Source organism: Ctenopharyngodon idella, chromosome 5 (genome assembly GCF_019924925.1).
Source record: "Ctenopharyngodon idella isolate HZGC_01 chromosome 5, HZGC01, whole genome shotgun sequence".
Lineage (NCBI taxonomy): Eukaryota > Metazoa > Chordata > Actinopteri > Cypriniformes > Xenocyprididae > Ctenopharyngodon > Ctenopharyngodon idella.
This window is the reverse complement of record NC_067224.1, coordinates 37506403-37519340: the sequence shown is the minus strand read 5'-3', so window position 1 is coordinate 37519340 and position 12938 is coordinate 37506403. Positions and strand designations below refer to the sequence as shown.

Sequence of the window (12938 nt, the reverse complement as noted above, 5' to 3'; positions counted from 1 at the left end):
TGGTGTGAGGGATATTTTCTTGACACACTTTTGGCCCCTTAGTACCAATTGAGCATTGTTTAAATGCCACAGCCTACCTGAATATTGCTGCTGACCATGTCCAAATAGAAAGCTTTTTAAATGTAATAATATTTCACAATATTACTGTTTTACTACAGTATATTTTGTGTCAAATAAATGCAGCCTTGATGAGCATAAGAGACTTGTTTTAAAAACAAAAAAAATCTTATTGACCCCAAGCACAAAGCTCCCTCCCAAGTCCACCCCATCTGTAATTAATAAACTAAAATACAAAATAAAGACTTCTTTATCACTATATCACAGACCTTCTGTATCACTAAATGCATCACCTTTAAGTCAAATCAGATGCATTATACAACAAAGATCTTTTTACACCCCAGTCCACAATAATGAAACTCAGCATTGTGTTGCCCTCTACTGGACGTTCTCTGGTAGAGTTTTTCTTTTCTTTTCTTTTTTTCCACACCATAACTTAACTGTGACCAAAAGTGTGTGAATACCAGTGTTGGCTGTAACTCATTGCTAATAATTAATTACTTTAATTTAATTGCTTTTCTCTTTTGAAAAGGTAAAGTAGGGTATTAGTCTTAATTTTTCTGTAATTTAATTACAGTTACTTATGATGTAATTGCATTAAATACCATAGACTATAGAACAATTCTATAAACAATAGTAGATTTAACATCAAAATGTATTGTCTTATGTTAAAATGTATGTTTTTAATGTAACCTTCCCTCTTTAAATACTTTGGTTAATCCAAGAATAATTTATGCAATTTTATATTATTTATTTAAAAGAATTAAAATAAAATAGATAGATAGATAGATAGATAGATATTACCACATACCATCTCTACATTTCTAATAGCACTGTCAGTAATTCAGGACTGTATGAAGGTTTACAGAACAGTCTGGTGATATTTTTAGCTGCATCCTGTGAACTCACCTGATTTGTGGGCTGATCGTAGACATGTGAGCGAGGCATTGAGCCGAGCACATTCTTCATCACTCGCTCCAAACTTCTGCAGCGCCTCACACACCTGCTCATCCGACATCTCCAATAGTGCCTCGAGAGTCAGCTCGCCTGGGGAGATCTCCTACAACAAACACATGTACACACAACTGATCAGTGATGGGGACGAGTCTGAGATATGCCAGTTGACCTAGGCTGAAAAGCCAAGTGGATTTCGAATACAACTTTCAAAAAATAGTATTTGTTAAAATAGTACACTACTATTCAAAGGTTCAGGGTCAGTAAGTTTTTATTTTTAAGAAACTAATACTTTTATTCAGTGTGGATGCATTAAATTGATCAAAAGTGACAGTAAAGACTTTTACATTGTTACAAAAGATTTCTATTTCAAATAAATTTTGTTCTTTTGAACTTTCTATTCATCCTGAATCCTGAAAAAAACACATCATGGTTTCCATAAAAATATTAAGCAGCACAACTGTTTTCAACATTGATAATAATAAGAAATATTTCTTGAGCAGCAAATCAACATGATTTCTGAAGGATCATGTGACACTGAAGTAATGGAGTAATGATGCTGAAAAATCATTATTTTAAATTGTAATAGTATTTCACAATATTATTGTTTTTACTGTATTTTTTATTTTAAATTCAGCCTTGGTGAGCATTAGAGACTTGGGAAAATATGTAATAGTATAAAAAATAATATGGGAAAATGAAAGAGAAATTGCAGAACAAATATTCAGAGGGCAGTAATGGAAAGAAAAAAACATGTTAGTGTAAAAAAAAATTATTAATAAATGAGTTATAATGAAATTTAAGTAAATTTAATTAATAAAATTATTTTAAAGGGTTTATAAAACTAACCTACAGAATATTTTTTAAAAAAAAACAACAATTTGAGACTTGAAATGGACTAATGACATAAGACTTAACTTGGACTTGTAAATATGTCAGCAACACATACAATTACTTAATACTGATGCTGTTATCAACAATAAATTACAATAAACTTATTGCCTTGGAGCAACCTGAGTTTAAGTACTTTTCTCAGTGGTGACAGGTTCAAACCTACAACCTTTCAGCATGCAAGATTCCATACAACTACATATTAAACACTCAACTTCAGCATCTTAAATAGTTTTTTTTTTCCTTGGGAGATGTATAAAATAAATATGGCATATTTTAGCTTTTAATTCATACAAATTTACTCTTCTCACAGCCTTGGTTCCTAAAGTATTTTTTTCCCATTCACTTTTTCCATAGGGATCATTAAAAAGATTTTTAAGAGTTATAAGCCACAAACCAAACCAAACAGCTATGAGTTGAATCAAAGCATTACAAACTTCAACTTGAAACAAAAAGTATTTTAAATCAGACATAACCGCAAAAGTACAAGACTGTGTACTTAACGGCTTTAATAAGGAAAAGAACTACAATCCCATGAAGCACTGTGAATTATACAATCAAATTGAAAAAGATGGAGAAATATAAAACTATTGATTTAAGGATGTTGATTATATATATACAGAAACAAATAAGTTGAAATAATGTGGGCTGATGGCTTCAAAAAACAAGGGGAAAAAACTCACAGTAGGTCTTTCTTTAAATGTTTATAAGTTACCATTCAAAATCAGTTCCCCTATACAGAAAATTAATATGATATTGGAATAGGATAAATGAATATGAATATTATAATTCATGGAACCTGACTTTTGCACTCTATATAGCTGCAATTCTTTCTCCACATCAGCAGGGGGCTTCAGCACATTGGACAACACCAACACTTCAGCACTAAGGACAGCGACACAAAAACCTCAAGGCCTTCAGAGTATCTTCTGTTATAGACCTTCTGTTTACAACCTTTCATCCCATCAGACAGGGAAATATTTAGAGATATACTGCATGGGGAGGCTCAGAATGAGCTACTTCCCCCAAAACATCCTGATCCTTCATAAAGATGCTCTCACCAGCCAACCATAAACCATTGACACATTTACATATAATTACACATCCAGGGATCTTCATGCATTGAAAATATTTTGCCGGCCGCCAAAATAAATCTTTGTCCCGCCAAAGATTTATTTGATCATTTAACTTGATGATAACTGCCGTTCTGCAGTACCGGTGTAGTGTCAAATTGTGACACACTGAATTCTGTGACCCTAGTAGGGACTGTAGTGACGGTAGGGTTAGGATTAGGTGTAGGTCAGATTCGCTCAGTACACTGCTTACTAGGGTCATATAATTCGGTGGGTCACAGAATTCGGCACAACACCTGTACCCGCTGATAGCCGGCTGCTTTAAAACACTCCTGTGAGCATTTAAGCGCTCAGTGAAGAGCTTCAAATGTTTCTGTTTACAACATGTTTTTGCAGCATTGAGCTTTGAAGCCAGTCAGACATATCTGTTGGGCGCGTGAACGCAATGGCCAATCAGATGTGTTTAAGTTAGTCAGAATCCGCTCAACGTTCGAACGCCGGCTCATTATTGGCCGGCTCCTGCAACAGCATCACACGCATGCGTCGTGCTGCTCACGTGTACAGCGTCGGCCAATACTGAGCCGGCGTTCGGATGTAAACACGGAAGCTCTGCACTGTGTTCGCTGCGTTCACTGTGTAGGAGACTGACAGGGAAGAGGAAAAATGGTTGAATAAAGTCATTATTTTTGTTTTGTTTTTGCACACAAAAAGTATTCTCGTCGCTTCATAACATTAAAGAGTTAGTTCACCCAAAAATGAAAATTATGTAATTTATTACTCACCCTCATGCCGTTCCACACTGAAAAATCATTATTTTAAATTGTAATAGTATTTCACAATATTATTGTTTTTACTGTATTTTAAAATAACAGTAAAAATATTCCAAAAATAACCATATTGTGATATATATGGTTATTGTGAAATAAAATGACTCATGATATAAGATTTTGGTCATACCGTCCACCCATTTGTGTTTAACTGGTTGAGGACACAACATACAGGATTGTACATACCTCAATAACTTCTTTCCTCATGTTAACAATGCGAAACCAATGTCCCAGCTGTGGGAATCCATCCAGTTCCACATTCCGCTCCTGTAAGGACACTTTACGCTTGCAAGAGAGCTGCCGACTAAAATACTTCACCAGTTTACCCTGGAAAGAAAGAAAGAAAGAAAGAAAGAAAGAAAGAAAGAAAGAAAGAACTTTATATGGCACTCATTAACCTATACAATATTTTAACATTATTAATATGTAATAAGTTAGAGAATTTATACCAATGTGTCACACAGAATGTGCTTAAAATTCTGCAATATCAACAGAATTTGTCATTTGGAAAGTTCCCTTCCCCTTGTATGTTTATTAAAATTACTGACAAACTTTAATGCTCTCAGAGTGTAGTACTCTCAGCTCTGTTTGCACATTTTCTCATATTTTAATTGTTATATCACCATTAATTGACATTCAAATAATCATACAGTTAATGCTTCCTGTTTAATCCTGTGACATAACAAACTAAAAGAAACTTTTCTGTACACATGTGATGTTTGGTGTTGGCAGTTCAGAAGTGATACTGGTTTCATCCAGAACTCTACCATAACAGTTGCTTTATTACTAAAACAATATGAATTCTTGTTGGCAAGTCCTCATCCCAAGCACAAGCTCCACACTTTACCACAATGGTAACCCCTAAAACCACTAACATAACAGAAACTTTTAAATACCATGTAATAGAACATTGAACATTAAGAAGTCTCTCCATTTTCTCATCTTGCTTAAAAATGCATACAAAAACACTTTATTTCAACATTAATGTGAAACATATTTCACATTAAGTCCATGTAGTGTAAATGCAGATATTGGATATGGGTCACTTTTAAAAGAAGATGTAATTGTTTAAATAAAGGCACCAGAATATGCAGGAAATGGCATCTATTCCAGTAAAATTTTTCTGGGGAGGACCCAGCCTACCCACCCACATTTATTTTTATTTATTTTTTTGCTTCCGACGCCCATGTTTGGCGTACTGTTTTTCACATACTATAAAGTAGGGAAGAATTCGATTTCGAACGCAGCATAACTGTTAATGTGTTGTTGTCGCGTTGAAAGCCCTAAATTCAATTCTTCTAATTGGCCCGGATAACTGGCTGTTTTTAAACAACCGGCCGATGACTTCACGATACAGCACTAGCCTCAAGTACCTTATTGCTTTTATAAAACGGTTATGACACAATACAAATATTAAAGCCAAAAAATATGTATCAATGCAACTTTCATGAAGTAAAATCACTAAAAGCCTTCCTTCCGTTGGAAAAAAATAGTCCCTGAGCGCGAACAGCAACAGAAGTTACATTATTACGCCATTAAATGGCGGAAAAGACTGTCTTTATGAGTGTGTCAGTCAGTAGCGAAGACTTTTATATTGAAAAGACTGAATTGTCGTGAACAAGGAACAAGACGCAACTGACAAATGCTTTGACTAGTGCTGTCAGTCACGGGAAAACCCCTTAACTGTTAAAAGGACAAGATATTGCAGGGGACATTTAAACAGATTTATTTTATTATGAACATAGGACTGACCTGAAGGAAAATGCTAAATCTGAATGCAGGTAATAAACTCGCTCACTCGATCTTTTTCTCACAATACTCTTCTACATAATACAGTAAGCTTCAATGAACAATATCAATTGAGGACAAACAATTTACGTTGCTAAGAGTGGTTGCTAAGGGTGCTGTGTAGTGATACACAGAACCGTTGGGTGAAGCGGTCATAGCTGTGTTTTATTCACGATTGACCAATCAGAATCAAGGACAGGAACTAACCGTTTCATAATTGTCCTTAATGTCATTCAATATTTTATGATCTCTTTGAACTGATTCTAAGCATGTTGAAAAAACATGAATATTCTAAATTGGACATGTTTCCCAAGACAGTGATGTCACTGCCATGTTTGTGCAGGGAAACTAGGAGGAATACAAAGGCAACATTTAAAGGTTTGCTACTACTTTCATGAACAGACATAACAAAAAAACTTACAGGAAGAGACGCTAGCTATTTTCTATAGCATTTTACACTTCTCTTTTATGTACTTTATAGTATCTCTCTTTATGGTTAAAACAGCATCCATTTGTTTACAAGGATGCAGTGTTGTAGAAAGGGTAGAATTCTATAGCATGCAATATAATTATATTAAACATTAGAATATTCCAGCAAAAAAAAAAAAAAAAAAATAGCAGCACTAATACACATTAGCAAAGAAACTTATTTTGAAAACTTAACTATTCACACAACTATTTGGTAGACAAAAGGCATAAATGCACTACACTGTAAAAGTGATTCTTACATCACGTAAATATTGCTAAAAAATGTTTTTTCTGTCATGGTTTGAAGCACAGCAGGTGAGTTAGATTAATGCATTTTTGAGTTCAAATAGGTCTACACTGAAAAAAGGTTTTATGGTTCAGCTCCATTCCCAGCATGTACTGGGGCATGAATAATTAATATGGTTGCATTGTTTGACTGTTTACCAGTTTTATTCACACAGTTATTGTGGGTTTTATTGTCACACTTAGAAATGTTAGAGATTTTAAGGTATTCCATGAGTAGTTTTGTCTCATGTGATTTCACACGAGAAAAAAAAATGGTGTAGAAGCAATTTTCACTCAGAAATTGTTAGTAAATTTACAAATTATTACAAAGAAATGGCGCATAACACATTGAATTAAACAGTAGAGTTTAAGTAGAAATTTTCTTTATGTATACTCCAATAATCTTTGCTTAATTTACAAATTAAAAAATTATTTAGAATATTAATTTTAAGCATAAAGGATTAAAAGAATGACTTTAAGTACCACAGAGATTTAACTTAATATTTCAATAATTTAACAACACATTAACATTTTTCATGGTTAATGGTCATAGCAGGTAATAATAAAATGTTTTGTCTTTTTAGTATGTGTTTTATTTATTTTATCTTATTTTTTATTTATTGCATTGTTATTATTTAATAATTTTAATTTAACATTTTTGTGATTTAATTAATTATTATCCCAGTTTGGTTACCCTTGCTTTAATAATCTGATGTAAGCATTTTTAAATCACAAATGTAAAAATGAAAATAATATCTTAATGTTTTTAGTGTAAAACAAACATATAATCATTCCCACTCTTTTTTGAATTTTGAGAGAGTTACACATCTGTCCATACAGTGGACAGACGTCATGTTCTGTAGTTTCTAATGTAATTAAAACCAGTGGCAATAAACAAAGGATATGCTTGTTGTATCCCATTAACCTACAATGAATGTAATGAACTTAGAAAATAGCATACTATAATCAATTATGATCCCTGATTAGAAAATAGTACAGATTCTATCAAAATCTGAAGTATTTAAAGTGCCCCTGGCACAGGAAGTTCCTGAGATTTTCTTTCGAGGGCAAAGTGTTTCAGTATCGGGTTCTTCCGTTTGGCCTAGCATTATCCCCTCGCACGTTCACGAAATGTATGGACGCAGCCTTGGCGCCACTCAGGCTCCAAGGGATAAGAGTTCTCAATTACATAGACGACTGGCTGATTTTGGCTCAGTCTCAGGAGATGGCAGCACTGCATCGAGATGTTGTGCTACATCACATGAAGTGCTTGGGGCTCAGGATCAATTTGAAAAAGAGCATGCTAACTCCCGTTCAACGGACAACATACCTAGGAGTAGTGTGTACAGGGTGGGGAGCGGTCATGGAGGGCCGCTCAGCCCAGGGTCTGTGGGAGGAGCATCATCTCCAGTTGCATATAAATTGCTTGGAAATGATGGCTGTAATGAGAGCTTTGAAGCATTTTCTCCCAGACCTCAGAGACCATCATGTTCTAGTTCGAACGGACAATATGTCGGTGGTTTCTTACATAAATCATCAGGGGGGTCTAAGGTCGCGCCCTCTTTGCAGACTGGCACATCAGATCCTCTTGTGGTCCCAAGGAAGGTTTCTCTCTCTGAGAGCACTCTACATCCCTAGGCACCTGAATGAGGGAGCAGACATCCTGTCGAAGCAGGGGCTTAGGCCCGGGGAATGGAGGCCGCACCCCGAGACAGTGCAGTTAATTTGGAGGTTCGGCCAGGCGGACATAGACCTATTTGCATCACACGAGAACTCGCATTGTCCCCTATGGTTTTCCCTCACACATGGTCATGGTACAGCCGTGGCTGAGGCTTCGGCTGTACGCCTTTCCCCCGATCGTTCTGCTCCCGGGAGTTCTATAGAGAGTTCGCCAGGAAGGGGTCCAGCTTCTGCTGGTAGCCCCATTCTGGCCGGCCCGGGTATGGTTTTCAGACCTAATAGCCCTTCTGCATGGTCTTCCGTGAGAAATTCCCGTCAGGAGCGACCTTTTGACTCAGGCCGGGGGCTCAATATTCTACCCCCGACCGGAAATGTGGCAACTATGGGTGTGGCCCCTGAGGGGGATCAACTCTTGAATGAGGGTGTCTCTACTGCGGTAGTGGAGACCATTTTAAACTCTAGAGCTCCCTCCATGAGGAAACAATATTCTCTGAAGTGGAAAGTTTTTACTTCATGGTGTAGACATGCCCAACTGCCCAGTGGCTTCAGTGCTGGTGTTCCTACAATATAAATTCTCTGATGGTTCTTCCATCAGCTCTGGCTGCTTTTCGTCCACCGCTGGACGGTAACTCTCTGGGGAGACATCATCTTATCACTCGTTTCCTTCGTGGCACTTTAAGGATGAGGCCTCCGGCTCAGGTTAGAATACCTGCTTGGGATCTAACGGTCGTATTAGAAGGGTTATCCTCTGCAATATTTGAGCCCTTGGACTCTGCATCGGACAAGTGCTTAGCCTTAAAAATGGCATTTTGGCTGGCAATGACGTCCCTCAAGAGAGTTGGAGACCTTCAGGGCTTGTCAGTTGCTCCTTACTGTTTGGAATTTGCTCCAGGTGGAGTAAAGGCTATTCTTTATCCTAGGCCGGGGTATGTACCTAAAGTACCCACTAATGTGGCCCGGCCGGTAGTCCTTCAGGCCCTTCATCCTCCTCATGTGTCAGCCGATCAAGAGAAGCTAAGGCTACTGTGCCCAGTTAGGGCTCTTGAGACTTATGTCAGGAAGACGTCTCAGTGGAGAAAATCTGACCAGCTATTGGTATGCTTCGGGCCCCCTAAACAAACTGTTAGAAGATGGATTGTCGAGTATTGTCCATGTCTTATGAGGTGAATGGGCTGCCTTCACCGCTGTCAGTTAGAGCTCACTCCACTCAAAGTATGGCATCTTCGAAAGCGTTATTGTCGGGGGCTTCCCTCCATGACATATGCAATTCTGCGGGGTGGTCTTCTCCACATACTTTTATCAGGTTTTATAGCCTTCACTTCCCAGACACTCCTGGGGCCCAAGCTCTTATGTCCTGAGTTGTGCCTTATTTTCACACTGGGACAGGCATTCCGTCAGCATGGTGAAGTGAGCAGTTCGTTCCCCAAAGTGTCATCACTGACGCAGCATGAGTTCCCTCGAAAGGGAAAGTCTCAGATTACCATGTAACCATGGTTCCCTAAGAAAGGGAACAAGATGCTGCGTCCATTTGCCATACTTTCTACATGCCTTGGAGCGGCTTGCTTCAGTCGATCAGAAGGCTGACAACAGCTGTGAGACTGGCTCCTTCGCCAGCACACGTGAAGGGATGACGTTGCACCAATCAAGATTGGACTAAGTTGCACATGGCTTCAGACGCGCTACGCTGAGGGGGATTCCCCAAAGTGTCATCACTGACGCAGCGTCTCGTTCCCTTCTCAGGGAACCATGGTTACATGGGTAACCTGAGACATTTCGGAGGTCTCCTATAACAGGTTTATATGCATCAAAGGACAAACAACGCTTTCATTTTCTCATAATATACATTGCACATCACCACATTTTGAACGATTCTCAAACGACTCATTTGATGCTTCATTCTCTCTAAATTCCTCCTTTCCGTGAGCCTGCTCTGCTCTGATTGGCCAGATGGCCCAGTCTGTTGTGATTGGTCTACCGCTTCCACCACGTGCGGAAACAAACTCCCATTACCATAATTGATTCAGCTCCGGAGGCTTCTGGAGCTCAGTGTTTGTACATACTGTAAAGACAGTAACGATGGTGTCAATTTTACCATATCAATCCGAGCGTGAGTCAGATGATGAAACATTGGAAGAAATATTTATTCAACCCAAACCTCCATCGCAAGAACGACTTGAGCAGGACGTTTCTCAGTGATACGCTACTCCATTTGACGCGGGTCCTAAAGTTCTTGCCTGATCATAACCCTTCTTTTGCCAGTGATATTCCTCTCACCTTTTCTATTTTGTAATGTCTCTCAGCCATCTCTTTTTCTACAGTCTTTCTTCAAATCTCCCTCTTGCTCACTCTCTCTCATCCCCCATCATGAGCGGACACGCCCCCTACTGCTGATTGGCTACAAGAGTGTTGTGGTGCTTGGTCCGATCTGCTTTCAACAGCGTTTCTCAGAAATCGATTACTGCACCTTTAAACCTTGAATGAGTTGTTAGTATTTTTGGGAGAGCATATATAGTTAAAGAGGGATCACTGTATCGCTGTAACTAAATGCCATTACGCTTTGAGCATCACTGGTGCCTGGTTGATTGAGGATGCTAATGCATGTCCATCACCAGGTAAACAAGCAAGAACCCCCAGATAATATCTAATGTTTGTAATTATTATTCCATCAACATGAACAAACAAAGTGCTTCATTGTGACATGCTGACACTAGTGACGGCTGCAATCAACAGCCAACGGGAAAATGGGTTTCCCCACGTCAAGAGAACAGAGCACAAAAATACTAGAGCTGTTGAAAAGCAGACTAATTGGTGGAGTAAAAAAAAGGATAAATGCAATGCCAACACACATGAAACAGTACATAATCACAGACCTAATCGCAAAATAAAGCAATACTAGATCATAAAAGAAAAATCACTGACTATAGCCTGCTGAAACATATAAGATACTGACAAGTGATGGTGGGTTAAGGAATACAGTAGGTGTCATTCGTACAGTAACATATGGCCTACACATCAAACCCATAAGCAGGGATTACTTTTAGGACTTCTTTCATCTACACAGACCCAGTCTAATGTAAAGCAGTATTTGAAGCCTAAATAGAAGACAAACAACTGACTGCTGGGAGGAAATCTGTGCCAAATCACACAGAACTGCAGTTGGATGTGGTTTAGTGTAAAATTCCCCATTCATTCAAACAGGTGCCTGGGGATATGTGTCCAACAGGGAAGTTGTCACAAGGGCTATATCTCTGTAACTATAAGGTTTCAAGTTACAAGACCAGTTGCACAACTGTGTTTTCTCTAGCAGTGGTTTTGTACTGTATGTTGGTTTCAAGCACTTAATTCAAATGTTGTAATTTTAAACAATTTGTTGATTGCAGAATCTCTCAAAACAAGCCAAAACAGTAGTCTGATATTTTTTCAATGTTAGGCTACATTTTTTTGCTGTTTAACTGATTTACAGTTTACATTTTGCTGAAAAGCCTAAAACAAAAAATATTGAGCGCAACTATGGTGTCCCATACTCAGAATTTGTGCTCTACATTACACTTTTCCAAGTGCACACAAACAGCAGTGAGTATTTAACACACACACACACACACACACACACACACACACCCGGAGCAGCGGGCAGCCATTTTTGCTGTGGCACCCAGGGAGTGATTGGGGGTTAGGTGCCTTGCTCAAGGACACCTCAGTTGTGGGTAATGAGAGTGGAAGAGAGCCTACATTTTCTGCCGATATTGAGACTTGAACCGACAACCTTCATGTTTCAAGTCCAACTCTCTAACCATTAGGCCACAACTGCTCCGAAAAAGAGCCTCCCTGTTGGGGAATCGTACCCCGGTCTTCCGCATAATAGATGGAGATTCTGTCCACTATACTAATGAAGACGGAAAGAATGACTCAAGAACCAGTTCTTTATAGTGAACCAAAAACATGCTGTGTTCATTGCCCGCTATACCCTTAAATTGGGCGCTATTTGAAGGGAACAGCCATTTGTAGTGGTGTCCAATACCATAGTGGACGATATCGAGTTCACTCATTCAATCCCATAAAGCACCGCAATAACGAGTGTACAACCGATGTACACTCAACAACTAAAGAATACCCATAATGCACTGTGAGGGTTGCACAGAATGAATTCCCTGTCACGCCAGAATATGACACTGCAGCTAAATCATTCATCCATCCATTTTCCAAACCGCTGGTCCAATGTGGGTACAAACTACACAGAAGTAGCAGCCTTTCTGGCGCACTCAGTGTATGAATTTGTTCACTTGTTTTCATTCACTCCTTCAAGTGGACTATATTAGTGGAGTTATGGGGGCGATTTCGAACACAGCCAACCAGTGTGACCAGAGTAACTTGATTCAAATGACTTAAATGAATCGGTTATTTTTAGTGAATCAAACAAATATAGTGAAATCAATTTAGTCCAATTCCCGAAGGAACGACTTTTATGAGTAGATTCTTTTTAGTGAATGAAACACTTTGAATAAATAGTTCCTTAATGAATCTGAATCATTTATTGAACCGTGAGTTAATACTTTTCGTCTGGTGTCCGGGTCTCCTTTAAAGGGTTAGTTCACCCAAAATTGAAATTTCTGTCATTAATTACTCACCCTCATGTCGTTTCACACCCCTAAGACCTTCATTCATCTTCGGAACACAAATTTAGATATTTTAGGTGAAATCCGGTGGCTCAGAGAGGCCTCCATTGACAGCAATGCCATTCAAACTCTCAAGATCCATAAAGGTACTAAAGACGTTGTTAAAACAGTCGACGTGACTACAGTGGTTCTACAATAATTTTATGAAGCAACGAGAATACTTTTTGTGCGCAAAAAAAATTAAAAATAACGACTTTGTTTAACAAGTTCTTCTCTTCTTTCTTGGGCCTCTGACGACAGCT

At 38.4% G+C, this 12938-nt stretch overlaps 1 protein-coding gene across 3 annotated transcripts in view; it reads right to left on the bottom strand.

Moving 5' to 3' along the window:
- ksr2 (kinase suppressor of ras 2) overlaps positions 1–12938 on the bottom strand; it is a 111160-nt gene that overhangs the window by 95510 nt on the left and 2712 nt on the right. For all 3 annotated transcript variants that reach the window (XM_051895117.1, XM_051895116.1, XM_051895118.1), the window contains exons 2-3: positions 3989–4129; positions 967–1117 (exon numbers count right to left, since the gene is read on the bottom strand). In XM_051895117.1, the coding sequence (XP_051751077.1) occupies positions 967–1117; positions 3989–4129 (292 nt within the window). The remainder of the gene's footprint in view (positions 1–966; positions 1118–3988; positions 4130–12938) is intronic.